This window comes from Paramormyrops kingsleyae, chromosome 1 (genome assembly GCF_048594095.1).
Source record: "Paramormyrops kingsleyae isolate MSU_618 chromosome 1, PKINGS_0.4, whole genome shotgun sequence".
In the NCBI taxonomy this organism is placed as follows: domain Eukaryota; kingdom Metazoa; phylum Chordata; class Actinopteri; order Osteoglossiformes; family Mormyridae; genus Paramormyrops; species Paramormyrops kingsleyae.
Window position 1 is genome coordinate 22,370,001 of NC_132797.1, and position 25,517 is coordinate 22,395,517.

The 25,517-nt window shown below is 43.2% G+C and overlaps 1 protein-coding gene across 2 annotated transcripts in view; it reads right to left on the reverse strand.

The window, feature by feature from the left end:
• tmem108 (transmembrane protein 108) overlaps positions 1-25,517 on the reverse strand; it is a 64,603-nt gene that overhangs the window by 10,999 nt on the left and 28,087 nt on the right. For both annotated transcript variants that reach the window (XM_023832810.2, XM_023832808.2), the window contains one exon: positions 20,583-20,666. In XM_023832810.2, coding sequence (XP_023688578.2) covers positions 20,583-20,622 — 40 coding nt within the window. In that variant the 5' untranslated portion in view covers positions 20,623-20,666. The remainder of the gene's footprint in view (positions 1-20,582; positions 20,667-25,517) is intronic.

Genomic DNA, 25,517 nt, shown 5'->3' on the forward strand with positions numbered 1-25,517 from the left:
AATGACATAACAGACAATGTTATAATGGTAGTAAGATAACCTGGAACCAGCAATGTTGGCTTCTAATGTGGGTAGATTTCACAGCTTAGCTGTACTGCACAGCTTGTCATGCAACCTTGCCTTCAAAGTCCACAGACACAATTATACTCAGGACAATGTGTAGTGAAATACATTGTTGCCTAGCTGCAGCCTGTGATCAGGGGACATACATATAAGGGACACAAGCATAAAGGGGACATAATACAAAGAGACCAGACATAGGATATGAAAAAGTAAATATCAAACAATCATAAATATCATTGTTAAATCCTCCTGCCACTAGGGGTATGAATATTATGGGGTTTTGGGTGTTTCTCTATACCAGGGGTGGGGAACCTGTTCTTTTTTGTTTTGTTTTTTTTTTTCTTTTTTCAATCAACATGGGGAGAGGGGGAGAGAGAGAGAAAAAAAAAAAAAAGGTATACAGAAATAATAACACTAATAATGTAGGTGGGATGGAAAAAAAATTAAGTATAGGGGAATACAGAATAGAAACAACCATAAGAAACATAACACTCATCAAACAACAAGAATTATAACAACATCAGTGATAATAAAAATAATTAATAATGTGACAAATCGGTATTATATACATGTAGCATACACACACGTGATCGTACCGTTATATATGTATATTTCAATTCCTAAATCTATAACATACCCTAAAAAGTAATAATAATAATGATATTGATCGCTCAACCAGTCTTGTATGCATGTGCAAGTGTAGGTGTGACCTGATTTGTCATTGGATGTGCTGGCATTTAATGCCGTCAGGGGAGGCGGCAGCACCCCCCCCCCCCCCAGGCCCAAGGCGAAGGCAGGAGAACCAGGCAACCGGGACCATCCCCCCCCCCCCCCGGCAGACGGCCCCCCACACACCGGAGGAGCCCCAGCCCCCCCAGCCCGTCCCCCGGCAGGACGGGCCGCCGCCCACCGTAGCGACCCGGCACGCCTCCCCCCCAACACTGCAGGATGATCCAAGGGGGGCCCATAGAAAGAGCCCCCCCCCACCCGGAAGCGGACCCGGAACCTGTTCCATGGAGGGCCGGTGTGGGTGCGGGTTTTTGGGATGGCCTCTCAATCAGCCAATAATAAAACAGAGGTTCTCAACTCCAATCCTGGAGACCCACTGCTATTGGCTGACTGAGAGGCCATCCCAAAAAGAAAGAAATCCAGTGACCTTATGGTTGCAGTCCTGATTTCCTACTGCTGAAATACTGAGGCTGTAACAATCATGAAAATATGTCCACTCTGTACATATATATAGTTTTTATCCTACTGGTTTTAATTCTTGCTGCTCTATTCTTGTACTGTCCACATCCTGCCGTGGTGATGCAAATTTCCCACTTGTGGGACTAATAAAGGATTATCTTATCTTATCTTATAAATATGTACGTATAAAATCAGTCAAAAGTCTGGATATACCTGCTTTTAATGCATTTGTCTCTATTTTAGAAGTTTTAGTCTCGATTTGTGCATTCTTTCAACCAGTTTCCAGATGTAGCCACCTGGAATGCTTCTCCAACAGTCCTGAAACAGTTTCCACTAGTTCTGGGCACTTGTTGGCTACCTTGGTCTTACTCTTTGATCCAAGTCAAACCAATGCCATAGGGTTTAGTTTGGGGGATTATGGGGGGCAGGTCATCTGTCTCAGAACTCTATATCTTTCCTTGTTTACAAGATAATACTTACTGCATAACCTTAAGGTGTGCTCAGCGTTATGTTGCTGAAAGACAAATGATTACCAGTAGGTGTGTCCAGACTACTGACTGGTACTGTATGTATACTGAACACATGTAAGTTAAGTACAGTAGGCTGGAACATTGGTTGTACAAGTGCTAAACACTGTCCACATTAAGGATCCAAATTACCTGGGGAAAGAAGTGCCTTAATGAGCCAGGCCTTCAAGCTCATTTTGAGGTAAATGCAGAAATAGCCATAGTTTATTATCATTCACTTTCATAAATATGCTGTGAACACATTCGACTGGGACAAACTCAGAGCCATCCGGTGTTGCAGGCTGCCTCACAAAGGTGCTGTTTTTGTTGCCATGGCAATGCAGCTTCCATTCCTAGGGAAACGGGAAGCTGCATAACGGGCGAAATATGAGCTATAGCAATCCATGTAGAGTACACAACACCAGCCTATAACCTTATATCTGACTACTGTCCTCTCAGGGTTCTACCAAATGTGAAGACAGTGTAGAGCAGGGGCATCAAACTGCAGTCCTGGAGGGCCAGAGTCCTGTATAGCTTAGTTCTTTCCCTTTTCCTGATTCAGCTCAAGACCTGTGTGGTAATTAACACAAGGAGTTGAATCAGGTGTGTTAAATGAGGGGAAACCCAAAAATGTGCAGGGCTCTGGCCCTCCAGGACTGGAGTTTGACACCTGTGCTGTAGAGGAACAGGTTTCTACACCTTGTGGTTCTTCCCATGAGATACAAATGGGGTAGTTTTCAAAGACTCTCAAAATGTCGAAAAACACCCGTTATAGATTTCCAATATTCAGGCTGAATTTCCTAACATTTGCATCGGTGCTTCCTGGCCACCCACTGTCTTACTTGCGAAATCTACAAGCCCTCTCCACCTTGTATAATCTCACTTATCAATCTTGCAGTTTTTAATGGCCTCTCTTGCGGCATCTCATGGATCTTTCTGTGCTTTTGGTTAGTAGGCAAGGACCTCTGGTGTAAGATTCTCTTCTGCTGGACACCACCCTTATCCAAAATGAGTCACATTCAAACGCAGTCATAAAAATAGTAGTATGGCTGATGCATTATTAAACTGTCCAAAGGGCAGTGGGATGTTAAATAAATATAAACATACGTTGTCTGCTCCCTAAAGTCCAACCGGCATGGTTTTCAATCCAAAAAAGCCTAAAATCTTGCTCTCCCAACCCACAGCATGTAATGATCCTTCAACTTAAACATCTAAGACATGGACCTTCTGTAGGTGCAAACAGTAACTTTCTAAGAGAGGAAGTAACTGCCACAAATCCCATGGTCTTTACATAAAGGCAGGCAATGGGCTCAGATGTAGACAGACCGCAAGTGTGAACCACAGCAGCGGTTTTTGGTTTGCTAACCTGCTCACGTACACGACGCATAAACCACATACCCACTGGTAACTGCCAGATAATTCAGACCACTGGTAATTTATGACCATACCTTCTTCATATTTATTCTCGGAGACAGCCCCCCCCAGCCACCCACAGCGGAGCCCAATGGGTTCCTAATGGCTTTTTCTTTTAAGTACTTTCAGTCTGCCTGACCTCTCTGCCAGGTACCAGTGCGATTGATTTCCAGACAAACTCTGGGAGGGGTGGGGGGGGGTTGTGTCTCTACAAATATCAAATAGCTAAGCTGCAATACAAATAAAAACCAACACTAAAGGACTGCGTTGAAATATAAGGGGATTGAGGTCAGCAGTGTGTTTACCACCACTTATACCATGTATTTGTGTGGCACCCTGTTGGCTACAAACAATCACTGCATATTACTAAATGTTGACTAAATATTAAATAAACTTGTTCCTTATTTAGGAGATAGTGAAGCAGCATGTTTCACTAACCAGCTAGCTATGATCTTCAAATTATATTTGTTAGCTATTTATTTAGCTTTTGAAACATCTGAGAAACAATTAACCCACCCCCGGTTGAGGCCAGTGGTGACACAAGAGCTTATTTCTGCCTTTCAGTATTTTTGTCGTTCTGTAGTGACCCTCCTGCAGAGCTTGCAAATGTTATGCAGTGCAGTGTTAGTTTCAATAGTTTACCGTCTTCCATTGTGCATGTAAGATAATGGGTGTCTATTATATTGCCCTGATTCAGTACAACTCCATTTAGCTAGACATTGTCTGTCGACTCTGAAATGTTACAGCTACTTGAAAACAATTAACTAAAAACCTGTGGCTAACCCTACCGCTAACGCACCAAGCATAGCATGCTCCCAAATCTGTGTTACGGTATCCAAAGAAGGTCACTAAAGATGATTAAAAGTGAACGAGCCTGCCGGGAAAGACTGAAACTGTGGTGGCCCTCCTGCATTGTTTAAAACACAATAGTAACCAGCTCTAAATGAATAAAACATGAACATGAGTCCACACAACAAAGAGATACAATTACTATCAAAGGTGATCCCCCCCCCCCTTCCTCATGTCAGAAATACCAAGTCCAAACAATAATTTGACCATTCCACCTAATTCATCTGATGGCATGCATTTGCAGAAATGAGAGCTTTTTCAAAAACATTTAAAAAAAATATTCATCAGGGGCTTTTTCATTGGCCAAATGATGTTCTCGTAACCATCTGATCTGAAAAAGTTTAAAGCAAGTGACAACTTTCAAGTGTGTCATCAAAAAGTCATCAAAGCATCCACACCAGTCACTGAAATATTTGATTTTACTACTTTTCAGTATTGTACCCTCAGCTTTTGATGAATAATTAGTAATATTTGTGTTCTGGCTATCTTTCACGACAACTGTAACACGACAAATGTGTTATATTTTTTAAAAAAGAAAGATTATGCTATCTTAATGCATTTACCCTTTCATACCATTGATTTCCCATATCCACCTGAGAGATCTTGCTGTATGTCCTCTCTTCTGCCTTGTTCCTTGATCTGTTTGCCATGGCCTTATCAGTTTTGTCAATCCATTACAGGGAACTTTGTAGGTCAAATTTAGGGCCTCTCCATAGTTGTACTCCAAACACACTCACATTCAGATGTTGCTGCATGCCGGCATTATGCGGCCAGACCTGATATGGGTTTTTGCCATTTTAGTCCAAACTCTGCTAGGAACTGATAGCCAATAATAAAGGCTAAATGTTGTGGAGACCAAGGTTATATAAAAGTGGAGACTATTGGTGCTTTTCCACTGGCATAATGGAACCGACCCATACCCAGGCCGTACCGTGAAGAGAGACTAGTTTCAGCATGGTTCCAGGTTGCTTTGGTTTTCCACAGCAGAAGCGTTGCTGGGTTTGGAGAGCTACAGTGATGTAAAACCGAAGAGACACTTTACTGTTCAAACAGTGTAAGTATGATTTACCTTGTGCTAATTTCTGCTAGCAAGTCCCTGAGAATCGGCATCTTATTTATTTTTTTTTTTTTTTAGAATCACTGTCCTCTGTTAGCATCAAACACTAGCAGAATTAGCATTTGCTTGCATAAATTTGCATTACACTCAGCTGTTCTATAGCACTTTAGAAATTTTGCAATGCGCGATACTACTAATAATAAATCGTACATAAAATATGCCCTTTTTTCACACGATCCAGTCCCACCCTACGGAAATCACCGTCCATCTGCCACAGCCAGGTGTTAAGTGGGTATCCCCTCAGCCTGGTTCAGCCCCCCGGGTCCTCAGCAACCAGGATCCCGCGAGCCGGATCACCCTCAGGGAAATGCGCCACATGGCTGTAGTGCCGTAACTGATGCTCCCTCACAATGCAGGTAATGTGGAACTCCTCTAGCAACCAGTGGTACCCAAGGATCCTCCAGAGAGACATGGTACGGAAGGAGTCCAGTCTTTGTCTCAGCTCATTGGAGAGCATCACTGTCTCACAGACATACAGCAAGATAGGGAGCACCAGGACTCTAAAGACTTGGACGTTCATCCTCTTGCAAAGATATTGGGAGTGCCACACACCCCTTTCCAGCGACCTCATGACCCCCCCCCCATGCTCTCCCAATCCATCTGCTAACTTCATAAGAAGAGTCACCAGAGACATGAATGTTGCTGCCGAGGTAAGTAGAATCTCTCAACAAGGACATTTTCCCTGCACATAGAAACCCTACTGATGGCTGTGCCCAAAAGTCATTAAAGGCTTGGATCTTAAATTTCTATCCAGGACACTCTCAATCCCAGACACTCAGACTCCTTGCTCAGTCTTTCGAGAGTCTCGAGTAGAGCTTCCATTGACTCCATGAAGATCACACAATCATCGGCAAAGTCAAGATCAGTAAATCTTTCTTAGCCAACAGATGCCCCACAACTGCTGGTCCCCACAACCCTGCCCAACACCCAGTCCATGCAAGCATTAAACAAAGCAGGAGAAAAAACACACCCCTGGCGAACCCCAGAATCAACTGAGAAGAATGCGGAGGTTCTCCCTCCACTCTGCACAGCACTCCCTGTACCAGTGTACAGACCAGCCATGATGTCCAGCAACTTCGGGTGGATCCCGCAAAGTCTCAGGATGTCACACAGGGCAACTCGATCAACTGAGTGAAACGCTTTATGGAAATCGACAAAGGCTGCAAAGAACCTCTGCCGATATTTGCGCTTGCACTCGATGAGAACCCTCAGTGCCAAGATGTGGTCAATGATAGACTTCTTAGGTGTCAAAGCAGACTGCTCCAGTCGCTGATAGGTGAGCAAGTGATCACGGATCCTGTTAAGGATGACCCTAGCAAGGACCTTACCCAGCACTGAGAGCAATGTTATCCCCCTGTAGTTGCTGCAATCCAGGCGATCAGCCTTTCCTTTCCAGATAGGGACTACAAATCCCGTTTTCCCGTCAGTTGGGATGACGCCTGACTCCCAAATGGAAGCAAAGATTTCCCGCAATGCCAGGAGGACAGCCTTACCACCAGCCTTGAGAAGCTCATCCTAGATACCACAGATCCCTGCGGCCTTCCCTACTCTCAGCTGATTCACCACCGATGCAATCGCAGTGAGATTGGGTGGTTCGCAGATGATTGCAGGATCAGCCTCAGGAACTGTTGACCCAGAAATGCCAAATGGCCTAGCTGAAGGATCAGCTTTAAACACCTGCTCAACCCACTCTGTCTGCAAGTGTCCGAGGAACAGATTCAGATGTATGTAATGCTTCAATTCCTTTGCAAGCAGGACGTGTGTTGCTAGACCACAGATGGTGTGTCACCTGCTCACAGATTCGTCTAACAAACGCCTGCTTATCTGCCCTCAGAGCCCTCACAGCCGTCCTCCTCAATTTCCGATACAGACTGGAGTTGCCACCAAGTTGTGTGCTGTGACTCCTGTCGATGATATCCAGGATGCCTCGCGAGACGAAACACCTCCTTCTGGAAACACTGGCAACACCAACACAACTCTTGGCAACCTTCAGGGTCTTATCATGGAAGGTCTGCCACATCACATTAGAGTTAGAGTCACACCCAAGTCTGCAAGTTCTCCACACAAACTACATGCAAACTCATCAGAAACAGCTTGATCTTGAAGTCCAGCCTCATTCTCCTAGTAGGTGTAGCCTGCTGGATCTAAGCTGAATCTTCAGAGCAGCAATAACAAGTCTGTGGTCAGAATTCACAAACTGGGCACTTCTGTAGACCCTGCAGTTCTGCAGGAGCCTCCAGCATCTGCCCACAAGGATTCGATCTAACTCCTTCGCCGCACGACCAGTATTGGAGTACCAAGTCCAATGATCCAGCTCAGGGCACTGGAACCAGGATCAGAGCAAAGCCAAGGACCATGGAGCCACTCTCACCCCAGTCTCCCGACCCATTATGCACTCCCTGTTAATTGAAAAGTTTACTAGTTGCTCAGTTTCCCAAAGACTATTAATTTGGCCACCTGGATTAAGTATAATATTTTTCGCTCTCATGAATGTTATGTAATTCAAATAAATTCAAAATAACACATAAGATGGATTTAAATGCTCCAGAATTTAAATGGTGTATCATATATCAGCTTCCATGTAAAAAGAACACCCCAAAACTTGAAATAATATAGAGATAAGAAATCCTTCCATCATGGGGGATTCACAAATGTAACAAAATGCACAAAATACGACAATTATAACACACACACTAACGCGCAGACAGTCAAGGTGCATGTAATTATGTATTTTTTTTACAAAAAAACTTAAGAGACAACCCTACCAGAATGGGTTTCCAATGACAACTCAGAAGATTCTGGCATGGTCCGCTGAACACGGTGGCCCTTTCACACCAATTTAGTGCCAATGTTGGTCCATGATGATATAAGAGGTGAGCCTGATTGATCCCATTGGCTCAGTAAGTGAATCATGTTCCGCTCATAGAGATCGCTAAGGGTGCGAATTTGATTTCCGGTTGAGGGCACACACCATTATGCACTCAAAGGATGTCTAGACTGCATGTCTGTATATGCTATGAAGATCTGACTCAGAGGAAGCCCCATAATTTCCTGCATAAATAAAATAGAACATTCAGCCAACATGTTCAGTCTGTTACACGGCTGATGGAAATAGGAGACCGATCGCTTGGACAAAAGGAGAGGAAGAGGCCACTTCATTAAGTGACCTGCTTTCCTGTCTCTGTTTTTTTTTGTGACAGGAGGCGAAAGAAGACGGAGGAGAAGAAACGAAAGTCTCAGCAAGCATGGGGATGATTGTTAGCACTCGTTTTACTCCTGGGCAGGTGTGCAAAGAGCAAAAGGATGATGGGAGATGAAATAGAAAGAATGGGACAGGAAGAGGGGGTCAGAAAGCATGGGGGAAGGGCGGCAGAGGAGAAAGATTAAGGATTGAAGATGCAAACTATAAGAGTAATTAAGGAAGGAGGACAAAAACACAGAACACATACACAGATGATGTAAGAGGTGTTTAGTTTAGTTTCCAACTGGATTTAGCTTCCAACTGGATGACAATATGAAGCCAAACCTGACTCATAATGCTGGATGCAACGATTGCATGTCTCTGTACTTATGTGTGACTTTAATGTGCGGGATTGTAAATGATATTCTTACATTATGTATATGGCAGGCTCATAGCTCATATATATGTACTTTATTCTTCTAATCAAATAATATTACAATAATCTTTGTATTAACTAATATGAATTTAATTAATGTTATATAAAAATATGTCTAGAAGACAGTCAAGGGTTGTTTTGCTATATATTTTTACTCCATGTGTGGGCCAGCATAGATAACAAAGATGAATCCTGCATTTCATGTTATGTAATTGTTACGTAGTCTGTCACCTTGTAATTAATCTCTTTTATAGTTTCATTATCTCAGTATTTGCTTACTTTTATGTATAGTTTATTGTTTCATATATGGTTTAAATCTTTTATATACAGGATTATCGACTTCATATTGGTATTGCGTCCACTTTGGACATCGCCAAGGTAATTTTGTTGCATATAACACAATGACAATGAAATTATATATCTTAAGGTGATGATGCAACTTTTTGAGCAATGTTGCTGGGCAGTTGCGAACCGGATGAGACAAAGGGCAACTCATCTGGATCTGGATTATAGTGAAAAGTTGCCCACTGTCGATCAAAGTTTTTCAAAAAGAAATTGAAATATCAATGGGAAAGTGCCTGAGCAACATTGCCTGGCAACATTGCTCAAGAAGTTGCTCTGTGTATCGTCAACCATATAAACAGTGAATAGATTGATGAGGACTGGAGGATGGAATGTGGAAATTTTTATAGGCACATCAGGTTATAAACAATAAGCAAGTTGAACAAGAATGTGAATAGCTGCTTTGCTCTAGATTTAACCCCCATTTCCAGACCATTAGCACTGGACCACTGCTCCAGGAGCTGGTGTCCTACTGGTCCTCAGTACAGCTCAAGTAAACTGCTGGGCCACCCATTAAGTTGCTGCCTTGGGCACCAAGTGCTGAGGGGGCACTGACTTAGCAAACCAGCTTCACTTTAGCTCGGACTATAAGCACCAAGACAAAGGGTGCTCCTAGAAGGGCTCGTGCCCTCTGCAGTGCCGACACAATGGGGAGGGGAGGAGAGAGGTGTTATTATTACTGCATATTATATATCGCTTGTGGTGAAGCTTGTCTAGGGAGCCACATGAACTCTGATCGGCATTGATCGGCACTGATGAAATCCTGAGACCGCAGGGGACTCCCTAAGATTGTGGCAATCGGCAAGTGTATGTTTCTTTATGTGGCCAAGTGATAGTTAAAATTTTTTGTGATGACGTCCTACCAGATGGTTAATTCAAAACGAATTACTGAGTATAAAGCTGAATGCCTGCCTAATGATACATTCTATTTTGATGTTTTATTTAGAGGCGTGTAGACACAGCAAGGTGGGCTGTTAACTGATTATTGTGTATGGATTGACTAATGAGCTTCGATGATTATATGCTATGTGCCAACCTAAAATGTGCCTAGCTAAACACATCACGACACAATCTGTGCCATGGAATTTATTTGTTTGTAAGGAGTTACTGTATGTCTGTTCTTAATTATTATGATCTTATCGTTAGGGAAAATATGGGTTACCTTCAGGCATGAATAAATCATTTATTGTCTGCATTAGATGATATGATGATGCAATTTGATAAGTATTGTCGTCAGTTCAATTAGATTCAGTTTATTCATTTATAACCAGCCGCTGCATAAATCCAGGTTGAGAGGCCTGAAGGGCTTGACTGGTGTAACTTAATATTTATAAGGGCAATGATTGCAGCTGAATGCTGATTGGCCTCTTGTGTGCCCCCTCTCCTGTCATTCATTCATTCAAAACACATCATTGGCTAATGATAATGTTGGTCCCAAGGCTTGGGCGGTATATCGGTATTACGGTATACCCGGATATTTAGAAATACCGAACGTATAATTTTTAATGCGGTGAAAAATACAGAGACACTTTCTATTAAACTGATATGCCCATGTTGTATTTGAGGGAAAGGAAAGTGATCAGTTGTCATTGTTGACACACCATAGCACACAACAACGAAACAAAATCTGTCCCCTGCATTTAACCTATGTGTCACATCATGACATGACAGGGGGCAGGTAATTCAGCACCTGTGGAGCAGAACCTTGCTGGTCGTGGATACAGACCAGAAATCATTCAATTACAAGCACACATCCCTAACCGTTAGGCCACCACTGCCGCAGTGGTAGATGAGTGAAGTATTACAGTGCACAGTGTGTGCGTGTGAATAAAGTTACCTGAAACACAGGAGTGGTAACATATTTTTACTGATGTAAAATACAAATCTATAATGAAATGAATTTATTACAACAAGGAGCCAACAGAAGAATTATTTGGAAGCAGAAAAGAAATTTTCTTGAGGTGACCATTTGCAGCAATCTTTCCAAGTTATTACATGTTTACATCCACACTACTGTTAGTAGACTGGATAATTACATTTCCCGTGCACCTTGGGGGGGGTCACGTGATGTGTTCTGCAACATGAAGAAGTGGTGTCAGTAGGTGAAGGCTGGTGTTTGTAATTGTTCTAAAAGGAGTCTCATTTCCCTCAGCTTCCACACTTCCACACGACATATTTTCTTTTATAATTCCATCTAGACCATCCCTAGAAGGTATGAAGGTGTGTAACAATAGATGCGGCTCAAACCTATTGGCCCCTCCGTATGAATTATGGTCCCCACTATAAAAAATCCTTTGAAATGCCAGCGCAGATTTAAAGCCATCCCTTCATCGTCTAACCACTTATTTTGGTCAGGGTTGTGAGTTTCTATGTTGCTCTGATAAAGGCTAAATTAGTTTCAGGACAGTCAAATTACTTTCTGAGCGACGTGTCCTCTACCAAAAATATGCATCTGTTAATGATTTATGGGAGTCGAGATTTTGCTACGAAGTGGCCTTGAATATAACAGAAAACCACAGGAATCCATTTAAGTCCTCTAAACAAACACTGTCATGCAGCTGACTGTCCTTTAAACTCAATGTCAGCTTCCTCAGAACCACCACGGACTGTTAAACGTTCACTTTGGGTTATTAAAGCAGGGCCCTGAGCTGAGGTACTGCACACAGGAACCACAAAATCAGACATTCATTTAGGGCACATAACAAAAAATGCACCAGCACACCTTACACACAATGCCAAGGATGGTGTGCGGTTCATTCCCAGGGCCTGTTATCCAGTGGGCGCTGGTTCAAAACCCATCCCTAGTAGAATAGTCTGTTCGCCCTTTAGCAAGGCCGTTAAGCCTCTGAAATGCTTCAGGGGTGCTGGGTAAATGGCTGACCGTGTGCTACAGCCCCAAGCTTTGCTCTCAACTGTATGCATGTATGTATGTGTGTGTGTGTATCTCAAAGGAGAGCGTGATGGGATATGTGAAAAGAAGCACTACAATCTACCTGTACTTGTGCAAAAGGCAAATAAACCATCATTTCAGTCACTGGGGAACATAGGTGTGAGCTTTCATCCCACATAACAACCACTTGATGCTTGGGAGTGGGACCAAGCTGGGCCTGGGAATCCACTGAGGAACCCACTCCTGAACTGGAAGCATCTTCAGGAGCAGTGACACTTTCAGTCCAGACAGCAGGAAAAAATACGAAAGAGTTTTAAGCCATTACCAGACACAAAGAATTAATACCTCAAAACAAAAGAAACCTTAATGGCTGTGACTCAAATTTTCATATTGCTCTGGCTAGTGAGAAACATAATCTCCAAAAGAATCAGACGTTTGTAGGACCCAAGGCAAAATGAGCAATATGAGGCAAACAGCAATCTTCAGGCAATCGCTTAACTTGTATTCTCTGTAAAATTAAAATAAATGAAAAACAAAATGCAGAGCCAGAATATTCCAGATGAATGCCATCTATACGGTCATCATGAGTAGACATTGACATGGCAGTACTTAATTACAACAATAATAAATAGCAAAAACACATACACAATTATTAACATCCATTTCACTGCCTCAAGCCTGCCAAATGATTGTTGTTTCAATCTGTCCCTCCCGACCAATATAATGTCATTGATTCCAAACAATTATCATTCGTCCTCTGGCTCTTAGATACGTGTTCAGCCGGGGAAGCTAGTTCTGTGTTTATGCACAGCTGGACTGTAAGGCCCCATTGACGGTTTGCAGGAAAACAAAGAGGTTAGCAAGCATGATGCCCACCTTGTTGTTATAGAACTGTTATTTTTCTGGTTCATTTAACGATGCGTTTTTTTTTTTTTTGTGAAATGATTTTAAAAAGGAGTGGTGCAATGGGTGGCATGGATGCCTGATGTCTTCAGGGTTGGGGGTTGGAAAACTCTTTGTATGTACAGATTTGCACATCCAGGGTGTTCTCTGCCTTGTGCCCTGTGCTTCCTAGGATAGCCTCCAGGCACCCTGCCACAACCCAGTACTGGATAATCAGTTTGATTTCTCAACTCAGTCCTCAGGGATCCCCAGACAGTCCACATCTTTGTTCCCTCCCAGCTCCCAACACACCTGTACCAGGTATTCAGTGGTCTTGTTTATTTTGGTTCGTTGATTGTTTGGTTCAGGTGTACTGGAAGGTGGCAGGGAGTGAAAATGTGGACTATCTGGGGGTCCCAGCTCACTGAGTTGAGAAACACTGAGTTATAAAATGTACAGATTATTAAAAATTGATCCTTTGATTCTTTTTTCAATTCCGCTGACACTGGGCAGACACAAAATGGAATATAAGCTTCTAATCATACAAAACATGGGAGAACAATGGAAAATAATCTTGATTATCAGGCTACTGATCAAAGGATATCCTTTCATGCAGTCCTCCATCCCTGAATGCAGAGCGTACGATAAGCAGAATATTCTGCTTTATTTAAAATAACAACAAAATAACCTTAAATTGTCTAGAAAAGCAGGAAACTGGCTGTTCTCAGTGGTATTACAGCACGGCCCCATGGGAATCAAGCTTGTGGCCTTCCACTTACAAATGGCTGCTTTTAACCGCCATTCCATCCTTTCTTCCCATAAAAGGAGGCAGGCATCTATGGAGAGTGCAAATCGCTCTCAAAGGAAGCGGGCCCATTCGAAATTCTAATGAAAAATCCTTCTTTGTTAACACAAACACTAAATACGCATCACAGAGAGACAGAGAGAGAGAGTCAATTGGAAGATCAGCAGCCATCTGCCGGCCACGTTATTTACGCCAATCATAGCTATTTGTATATAACAGGACTAAAAATATATTCACAAAATATTGTGTAATATCATTTCCACCAAAATTGTCTCTCAGTGTTTATATACATGTCATTATTGTGGGGACAGTGTGTGGCTCTGTGGGTTAGGACGGTGCGCCTGTGATCGGCAGTTCAAATCTAATGACTGGCAAATTGATGTCACCATTGGGCCCCTGAGCAAGACCCTGAACCCCTATGTACTCCAGGAGCTGGCTAACCCTGCTTTCTCAATTGAATGTCGCTTTGGAGAAATGTACGGCTTAGCATAAATTCACGGTTATGGTCAGTGTTGCACAGAATTGAGCAGATTGCAGTTGCCTTAAAAAAAAAAAAAAAAAAACAAATGAAGGAGATACCATATTGTGTATCTTCTTTCCAGAATAAAGACAAGAGAGCAGCATGTCTTGTGATTGTGTCTTCCTTTCTGGAATCTACACACACGACACCATGGACCCAAGGACAGAAGCTCCATGAGATCCTGCTGAAATCTCACAAAGACAAGGACATCTGCACCACCTTTTTTCCCCATCTTAATGAGCTTTCACCTCCCAACAGTCACGGGTAATGCTCTCCAAAAGATTCAGCCAGAATGGAGGGTGTTCACTCTGAGAAACACATTTATGTAACACTTTTATTGAAGAGACTTACAGTAGGAGGAAAGGCTTGAATGTATGCAAGCTGCCTGGGATTCTAACCAATGGCCTTTGTGTTGTTAGCGCAACATTCTACCTGATGAGGGGAATAAGCCCCTCTATGCAACTATGCCTGATTGTTTTGAGTATGAAGCTCACTCCTTTGTGTATTTATGCAACGCTTGTTAAATTTAAAGAGCAAAATGGAAAATTTGAATGCAACTCGGATCTTCGGCCAGTCTCACACGAGGGGGCGCTAATAAATTTGCCCCTTAACATCCTCCGATCCCCGTGATCTGTTCAAGGTCAAGAAAAACCAGGAGTTTTACAACCTCATTGAAATTTCAGTTAATAATCCCCCTCCCCTTTATATTGGACACTCCATGATGGTAAAATATAATTACCTATGATTATTCAAAAAGACACACAATTTATTTTTGAACAGATTCATTGTGAATTTCACATTAAGGGGAGCACTGCTGTTTCATGTAATCCCCCTCCCCCCCCAAAAAAATAAAAAATTAAGATGGAGACATCACCGTGTCCACAGCCTAATAGCAGGGATTTCAGTTTTAAAATTAAGACACGAGGGCGAGTATATTAGTGGTGTCCCTGTCATCTAGAATTCGAAATATCATCACCATGACGTCCACTTTTCATCTGCGGCTCTCCTATGTGTCAGGAGCCAGGGGGTGTGTGGGCAGCCATTGAGGCGACGTTCACAGGTGTGCGGGCCCGTTCCCGGAAATTGCTGGAAGCTGCTGGACATTTCCTTAAAAGGACTAAGCCGGGTGCAGGGATGCACATGTGCTGATGGTAACAATGGCTTCGGCAAACACAAACATTCCAGTCTCCTGGGGAGCCAATCGCGCACAACGCGTGTTGAAAGCATCGAGAGCTTGTGAATTGCTGGGCCGTGAGTCATGCAATTCCCCCGCCCCATCTCGGGTGTGGCTGGGCGTCTGCTAGCTACGAATGTGTCTTCTGGGGGAGATGGGACAGATTGGAGTCTTCCTGTCCAGAGGGTGGAACTGATGTGCAGTAAGAGATAAGGAACTTTTGGTTACCAACAGGGGTAATGACTTCCTGTTTTGGGGGAAATGTGATTGCACTGACATTACAGATACTTCAAACATGTGTGCTTGGTGCTTGTCGACCTGGTGGCCTTTGGAAGAGACTAATGGCGGTAGGGATGTAGACAAAACTGGAAGGTATTAACAGGAAGTGTCTGCTTGTTCTGTTTTATGATTTATTCTGTGGTGTACTGAAGAGGTACTGGAGCGTGGGAAAATTATCACACAAAAATGGGTGAGGAGTGTTTAAAGTAAACATTCAAAGGAGGGTCAGGCAACCAAAGGCGTTGAAGACCGCAAATTAGCTGGTCATTATTCCTGCTGAGCTCTTAAGTTCACAACCAGTTGGCTGAATGTACTGTCAACTTGCTGTTAGTTCTTAAAATATCAGTGTAATTTTATTGCAAGCAGCTACCTTACACAGGATTTAAGGCAGGGGACAACCTGGATGTAATGATAGTCCATCACAGGACACAAGGCAGGGGACACCATGGATGGGATGCCAGTTCATCACAGGACACAAGGCAGGGGACACCATGGATGGGATGCCAGTTCATCAGAGGGCACAAGGCAGGGGACACCATGGATGGGATGCCAGTCCATCAGAGGGCACAAGGCAGGGGACACCATGGATGGGATGCCAGTCCATCAGAGGACACAAGGCAGGGGACACCATGGATGGGATGCCAGTTCATCAGAGGGCACAAGGCAGGGGACACCATGGATGGGATGCCAGTCCATCACAGGACACAAGGCAGGGGACACCATGGATGGGATGCCAGTTCATCAGAGGGCACAAGGCAGGGGACACCATGGATGGGATGCCAGTCCATCAGAGGGCACAAGGCAGGGGACACCATGGATGGGATGCCAGTTCATCACAGGGCACAAGGCAGGGGACACCCTTTTCAAGCTACACATGCAGAACATACAGAGCCAGTGCCTAGAATCAAGCTTTGGTGAGGCCCACTGAGCCACCATACTGACCCAGCAGAATTAAAACAACAGAAACGAAACCATGGCACTAAGAAAAAAATTTTTTTTTACCATTACAGGTATTCCTCATGTAAGAAACAGTTGGTAGAACACGAAAGAATGATACGAAGTTCTCAGCTGCTCAGCTGAATTACAGCTGTGTGCAGTCTTCCATGCCAACTTCTAATCAAGGTTAATTAATTAATAGAGAGATGAAAAAGCCCTCCGGCCCATAAAAGTATAGAACTGTCCATCATTCTACAGAGAATCTGTCCCAGGAGTTACATGATATTGCATGAAGGTTGTTTAAATTCCTCTCTGGAGAAGGATTAGAGAAAAAAGCACCAATTCATGCCAAAACATCCGCTATGCCGGTTTTCCTGGCAGCCACGAGGATGCCTTGACCAGTTTCTGTGATTTAATTAAGTGGGAAAGCGGTTGTAGTTGGGGGGGGGGGGCATTGCAGACAGAATGCAGGCCGGACAGTAGGCCCAGAAAACCTGCACTGCCAGCTTCCCTGCAGGACGTGTGTTTTTAAGTGGCCTGCCTTTCAGCTGCATGGCACAGTGTAAACAGCAGGGCTGGCCAACGCTACGGCAAAACGTCTCCATTGTGTGATTAACACCGCAGTGGAAACTCCAGAAATGGTAAAAAGGGATCGAAGCAGTCTGACACAAAGTTGCTGAAATCAGCACCAGCCCAGAGAGAAATACAACAGCCAAAATACAACAGGCTGTGTGATTTTTAGACTGGCATTCATCCAGTGGGCCCCACGCATCCTGGTATTGGCTACAAACTCACTGCGACACTGCGCTTATGAGAAATGAATAGAAGGATGAATGGATCTTCAAGGGGGCTTCCATGCATGACTTTGCCCAGGGTGAAACCCAAATGTTTCTGCTAAAGAGGGACCTCAAAAAGATGCCCCCAGTTGACTATTGTCACCCCCCTCCAATTAACAACTTTTAGCGCCCCATTACCACCCTCACTACACTAAGAAAATAGTGTTGGGCATCTATGGCAGTTACTCAGACTTACCAGGAGTATCTGACCATGAGTCACCATCACAGAGTACCTCACTAAATGGAACAACTGGAGTTTCTATAGAAAGACACCCAAGTGTTTTCTGCCTTCATCAAATACCTGCTGGATGATTTGACTTCTAAAACCAACTTGAAAAGTGACATCAACACCAACGTTTGTTTATCTGACATCAACATTTATTCATCATGCGTAACAGGGAGCATAACAGCAGCACGTTGTTTATTCAAGTAAACTTATATTTTGTCTTAGCTGATTTTCCTTACTCATCTTTTCTTTGCTCATTTTTGACTATTTCACCTTTACCTTATTTACTTCCTTTGATGCCATAATTAGGCGCCTGAAGCATTCATGGAATAAATTTCCCCCAAAATAATTTCTGATTATAATACTTCTGAGAGATGAGATGATAGACAAGCACAGCTTTCATACCTCAGCTAAACATAACAGTTATGATCTGTGGTGATGGCACATTGCACACAGGGACCTAAAGAATGAATGTATAACAAAATATGGGTATGGCAGTTTCTGTGGAATTATGACAAAATATTAGTGGATTAAATTTAAAACTTTGATCAATGGTTTGGGTTGTTTTTTGCAGAATGGTTTGGGTTGTTTTTATTCTTTTTAGTTGGGGCATATCAGCACCCCCCCCCCCCCCCCCCAGCCACTGTCAAAAAAAAGCACCAATATATGCACGGTATATATGTATAGATGATTAAAGACCTTCCCCTTTAAGACGAGTGACCTTTATGGTGTGAGGATGCAGCATCCATGCAGTCAATGTGACCAGCTGCCAAGTGGGCAAGTTACGCCCAGCAGAATAGTGAATGGAGGGTGTGGCATCACTATTTCATTAACACTGCAGGTACGCTGTGGGGCCGTCCGTTCTGGAGCTGGTCACAATCCAGGAAAATGGGGAAGCATTACAGCACATTGTCACATCTTCCAAAGATGGGATGATGGGGTACTTGAAAAAACTAGGGGCATAAGAGGAGTCATAATTCATACAGAGGGGTCATTGTTATCATTAGCCAATGATATGTTTTAAATGGGTGAGTGACATGGGAGGGAGGACTCCGTGAACCAGTCAGCTTTCAGCTGGGGCTTGTGCCCCTGTGGCCACATCCTTGTATATATCCCTGGGGAAAAAAAACAATATTCCCTAAAGAACCAGTCTGATGCAGCTATATAAATGAGCATAATGTAGATATTAACATGAAGCTATGTAACACACTTTAGAAGAATGTGTGTCCATGGTCTCAGAAGTGAAGACCGCTTTCCATTCTCTCCAGACTGTCTGGTCTGGGAAATTGCCTATTAAGCAGGGTGACCAGCAGAGGCTGCCAGGGAGATGTGATGGCCCAGAAAGAAGGGCCACGGCGAGAGATTGAGGAGAAATTTGGAAGAGTATGCGGGCCGACAAGACGCACCCTACAGTGATGGAAGCCGCACATCAGGATGAGAAAAGAGCCATCTGTACTGAAAGCTGTGCACACACATGAATAAAACAAAGGTGGAAATCATTACAGCGAGCTTTATATGACAGCACAGCAAGCAGACATTGTTCTACTGATGACTTAGGAATGTATGGGATGACTCAATTGTTTAGCAGATTCTTTTATCCAAAGAGCAGAGGGTGAAATGGAAATGAAACAATAGGAAGACTTGCAGGAAGTCAGAGCAGAATATTATTCTGAGGAACTTCTACCTGATTGGGTTAAAAGGTGTCCAACTTCCTGCTTTTGTACAATTAGCTTCCCATGCATCAACACTAAAGACCACAATGGATAGTAAAACGAATTAGCTTGGATGTTTACCATCAGCCTGTGCCCCATTCAGATAGCACTCGTAAAAGGACTATCAGAACAGCAAATGAGGGGGTTTGGAATTATGGGCTCCGAGTCAAACCCATCTCTCAGAAATCGCCTGGCATTTTATCAGAACTCTCAGACTATGAAGGCTGTACCCCCATGTGAGGTGTTTTAGCCCCATTCTTTGGGCATTAATCCTACAGAGTTCTACTGAAAAATTCCTTCGAGTCACTGCGAAAATTAAATTGTTCCTTAAACAAAAGCCAGAGGAAACAAGCAGAACCGATAAGCTCTGAACGTTGCTTATGGCTCCTGCAGAAATCTGTAAACAATGTAGGCCAGGGCTCAAATGGTCCTTCCACAACTGTATGACTCAGTCTGGCACACTGAGACTCCAACTGTGTTTATTTGAGTGTGTGTGTATGTATGTGTGTTTCCACTCTGCATTATACACAATCACGAAAGGATATTTCTGAAGAGCTGAATGTGAAGTACTGACACCAAGGCTGCAATCATGCAGTGTCCCCTTAAGAACATTCTGGAATGTGCAGCCATTGTGTAGGGAGCTGATACTGGGCCGCTGGGCCACTGGCAGGATTTGAATTAAATCTCACATCTTACTGTGCCTCACAGTAACATTTAACCTTTACAGTCAGTCTCTAACCCAATCAGATTTAGGAGAAATGTATTCTGGGAGCTTCTCAATTTGAAATTTCATAGTCTGTGAATAAATCTGTAGGTGCCTTGTTTTCTCCATGCTCCACACCCAAGATCCCATTAGACCTGCAAAAACAAATTCTTATGTTTTACAGCAGTGTCTCTGAGCCTGATGGAGTTTGGTTTGAAACCGGGTTCATCAGCAGACCATAATCTGTAGGATTACATGACGTGTCATACTGAGACTGAGCGGGATGTAGAATGGGATTATCAGGACCATTGTTCCACTGGGTGACAGTTGTAACCTTTACAGCTTCAATGAAAAAGCACATGAATGGGCACAATTTAAACTTCTGCCTGAGCTAAAACCGCTGTCAAATTATGGCCAGTGTTTCAGGCGATAGTCCACTTAGTCTGATTTCAGCACAGATGCTGTTTGATCCCAACAAATGGAATTAGGCCTGTAAAAACACTTGGAGGGCAAGGATGACTTACTCAGCAGCGGGCAGTGCAGGATCTGTAGACTTCTCTTCATGGTATACTGTGGTCTGGCTCCTCCTCCACTGTGTTCATGGTTCTCTGTAGGACACGAGGCAAGTCTCAGTCAGGAGTGGCACCAGCCAGAGAAGGCCGTCAACAAGGAGAATAGAAGACTATGTGCAAGACCTTACCCAATATCAGTTGAGTGCCTCCCTTTAAGTTTTCACGGCAAGTTATTTGAAACATGTCTAACAACTTAGGAAATCAGATGTTTAAAAGGATTTCTCAGTTTCATCATCCTAGGTCAGTCACAATGGCTGGAGATGTCGGCTTACTAACTTGATAGAAGATGTTACTGCAGTCTGATAAGCTTTAATCTGCATCAAATAATCATTGGCCAATTTAAGCCGGATTCTCCAATCAAAGGGGACTTCAGAGGGCACAGCTTTCCTAGCTGACAAACATGTTATGTCACAACAATCCTTTATATCAATATAAACCTCTGCCTTAAGATATTTAAGTTTTTTTTTACTGTATATAAATGAAGAATCAGTTAGGGGGTTCAACCAACCAAAATAAAATAAATATCTGGGGGTTCAAAGGCTGCTTTGGCTCTATTCTGGCATTATGCTGTTAGTGAATTTGATAATGCACGTCTGATCAGCAGAGCTAATTACCTGTCTGAAGAGGATTCCGGCCCTTACAATTCAGCCATATACAGTAGGTGAGGAACCCCCCCCCCCACCCCAAGCTGAAGCCATGAGGTTAATTACAGTAGCTAAGGGAGACAAATGACTGGTAGAGGGACACCGAAAAACAGCGGAACAGCTGGCGGGCGAAGACTAATTCAGCAAAATATACAAACGGGAAGTCTGTCAAATGATAATGTCACTTCTGCATCATGCTCTTATGAGAAAACTGCATGGAATTTCACAGGAACAAAAAGCCAAGAGATATCCCCTACCGACTGTCGTGCTCAGTGCCGGTCAAAGCCCAGGTGGAGCCCTAGGAAAACATCACCGCCCCCACAGTAGGTGCACATAGATAGCTGTCTCAGACAAAGGCGAATTGGCTTGCTAAGTCAGCACCTCCTCAAAGGATGAAACGATGCCTAATTTGTCATTTGCACAAGTACAGTGGAGTGTTTCTTTCTGCATATCCCATCATGCTCTCCTTTGAGACACACTCATGCATATATACTGTGGAGGGCAAAGCTTGGGATCTGAGTACTAGGTCAGCCATTTATCTGACACCCCTGGAATTTTTCAGGGGTTTAAGGCCTAACAGGAATATGACTTATCCTGCCAAGGCCAAGGCTTGAACCAGTAACCACCTAACACACTGAGCCACAGACACACGAGGTGGCTGCTAGTGTTGCCTAACAGGCACTGGTTGCTCTCTTAGTCATACAGCTGAAACAGTGCATTTAAGAAAATGGCTGACAAACCCGGTCACAACTGGGGCCCTAAACTTGGATTGCAAGTGCAAGGAGGGTCTGTCTTGATTGCTTTAAGTGCTGACTTAACGGAGTGTGAATTTCCTGTTCGATTTGCTTGGCCTAATGATGAGTCTTAAACTGGCATGGAGCTTGGCAAGATTGGAGCAATAGGTACATTAACTTGAACCATGTGAGTAATGGAATCCATAATATACCTCAGTACTATCCTCAGCTGACATGAAAGGACTATAACTTCATCACTTATATATCAGAGATATATGAAGATTATAGGAGCAGGTTTTTGTCAGTTACTCTGGTTTCCCCCCACAGCCCAAAAGCATGTGGTTAGGTGCACTGTCTCTAAACTTCCTGCTGTGTGTGTGTGGGCCCTGTGATGGATGGCATCCTGTCCAGTGGGTACCCCATCCTTCTGCCCTGTGTGCCTGGGATAGGCTCCAGGCCTCATGCAACCTATAGATAAGCAGCTAGAAGACAGATGGTTTAAAGATGAAGGCTTAGACATCCAAGACACTTAATACACACCGAAATCTATGAAATGAAATGTCTGTCCTAAAATGTAGTTCCTTTGCTGATGCCGTAATGTAACGAGACTTGTGTTGTTTATCCACATAAATACCTGGATATTATACTTGAGCAGCTCAGGATAAGTACTTCATAAGTGACGTTTTAGCATGGCCTCTACTGGGAGTCAAATCTGAAACCCCCAGCTTATAACTCACCACACTACCTGAAGTACCAAATGTTCTGTTATGAGGTCTGTTATGTTGCTAGATCGGGCAATTGGATAAAGCAGGTGACATTCTATCTTGTTAATGAATACTTTTGGCTTCTCAATTTAATTAATTAAGTGATCAGTGGTCATTGTTGACACACCACAGCACACAGTGCACAACAATAAAATGTGTCCTCGGCATTTAACCCATATGTGACATCATGACATAGCAGGGGGCAGCTAATTCAGTACCTGGGGAGGGGTACCTTGCTTAGGGTACCTCAGTGGTGCCTTGCTGGTTGGGGATTCAAACCTGCAATCTTTCAATGACAAGTGCCCGTCCCTAACCATTCAGCCACCACTGCCCAACAGGGAAGAGGAATAGGAAGTGCTCTACAGTATCTATTGGATCATAAATACCTTTTCAACAGAAAATCCCCTTCAGAGAGATGGACCCAGGGGAGGTCCTTCAGAGAGGTGGACCCAGTGGAGGTCCTCTCAAAACATTCACTCGCTTTGCAGACATGCTCCCAGTGTGGAACCAACCCCTCTGCACAATAGTCACATGTTCCTGTACAAATTTCCCTTGGGTTTGCAAAAAACAGAGACCCAAGCCTTTGCTGCTACCCGTATTCCTGAGCTGGTCTTCAATTGCTTCAATGGCCTTTAGCAAGGAGAACAACATGAGCTATTGCCAGTTGAAAATGCATTAGTAAGACAGTTCTTTGCCATTAACATCAGACTATCTGGATCTAAACAGACACTCACTCACTTCACATTGAATGTTTAAGCCGCTTAGATTCAAACTGTATGATGCTGCTGCTTGTTGAACTTTAGTATATTATAAGGAATGTGGACTATGGAATTAATTTTGTGCCAAAAGTATTAATCAAAATTTTGAAAACTGCAAGCAAATCATTAAGTATCAGAATGAAAATATGTTTTCCAAATATCAAAAAAGTTGAATAAAATCATTTTTTTCCTTCTCTAAATTGTTTTGCTTCTGGAATGTTTTTGTTTGCTTTTAATTTTTTTTTTGCTTCTGGAATTTTTTTTTGCTTTTGGAATGCTTTTTTGCTTCTGACTTTTGGCACTGTTTTAACAGGTGGGCGGGCCTTAGCAGCTTACACGTCTATTGGTCAGCTGGAATTTGGAGTGAACACGCCTTTTACCATCTGAGCACGGCCACTCCATGACGCTTCAGAACATCGCAACATGGCGGGATCGAAGCTCCGGAGCCAGTTTACAGCATGGAATTGCATCTTTGCAGTTCTATAATAGTGTACTTTTATTAGGAATCGGTGTATGCAACACATATTTCGCGTTCATAAAATGTCACCAACCCATCCGGTTCAGTAACTTTCGCTATTCCACCAACGCGCTGACCAGGGAAGTTTCTAGCTAAAGCTTCTAGCTTCCAGCTGAAGTTTGCCTTGATCAGGGGAACCTGGGGGACAATGCACACCCCTTACATTTTCAGAATAACGTTCTCTCTAACAGTGATTAATTAATACGCTGTATCCATATTACATGCCATTGGGGCAACACACTAAAGCTTAATGCTAATATATTAAATGTGACGAAACACGTAATCAAGCAATTCATTTTCTGTTCAACTTTTTTGATATTTGGAAAACATATTTTCATTCTGATACTTAATGATTTGCTTGCGGTTTTCAAAATTTTGATCAATACTTTTGGCACAAAATTAACTCCATATGTGACCCAACTATCCTCTAAGTAAAAAGCACTGCTCTATACAAATCGCTGCTAATCAGGGTTCTGAGAAATAGGGTGGCATGCTCTTCCATGATGCCAGATGTTTTTACACATATCCTTGGCATAAAACACAAGGAGGATGTAGATGTTTCGGGGGAGGGGTGAAATCAAGGAGCAAGCTCCTCTATTACCCATAACTGATTAAATAAATTTATGAAGCAATTTCACATTATGTGCATTAGCGGAGAGTCTAGATGGTTCTTGGTATGGTTCTTGTGACTTCCTGAATTTGGCTCATTTAAATTGAAGAGCCAGTTAGTGTTTTGTAACTTTCTCACTTTTTCTGCCAAAAATATCCCGAGAGTGCTGATAAAATCATCCCAATCTATCCTGTAGTCTTTGTGTCCTGCAGGTTTGCTCGGACTCCAAAGAATCATGTTTCCCATAATGAATTCCATAATCGCCAGGCTGACAAAGCTCTCAATGACAATGTTATGCTCCATTGTTGCCTGGCAGTATAAATTGCTATTGTCATTCACAAGAAATCAAAATGTAGTCACGACCCTCACAGACAGACACTGTCAATCAAATCTGAGCAGGAAACACCTTCGCTGTGTATCCCGAAATCTGCCACATAGCTGTGACTGTGAAAGATGGGTACTGTCAATCAAAACAGTGATGGAAATGCCTCTGCTGTGTCGAGATATCTGCATCTTCACAGCCACAAAAGAACAAAATACCCACGTGCTTGTACCCCTAGGGGGAAAACAGGTCTCTAATGAGCGAGACCCCAGTAGACACCGTTAAATCTTACACTTTCACTACATGGACACCAGTGGGAACTTGCTGATACTCAGCAAATCCTATCACACCGATGAAACCACTTCATATCACCTAATGAAAGCTCACCGCTGCTCTACGGAATGAATTATTAAATAGTCTGAGGTATAAACGTAACATCATTACCAGAAACAACTGCAGAGACTTTTCATTATAACAGGCTATCGACCATCGTTGCTAGATTTTTTGACTCATCGTTTCAAACACAACAGAAACAGGC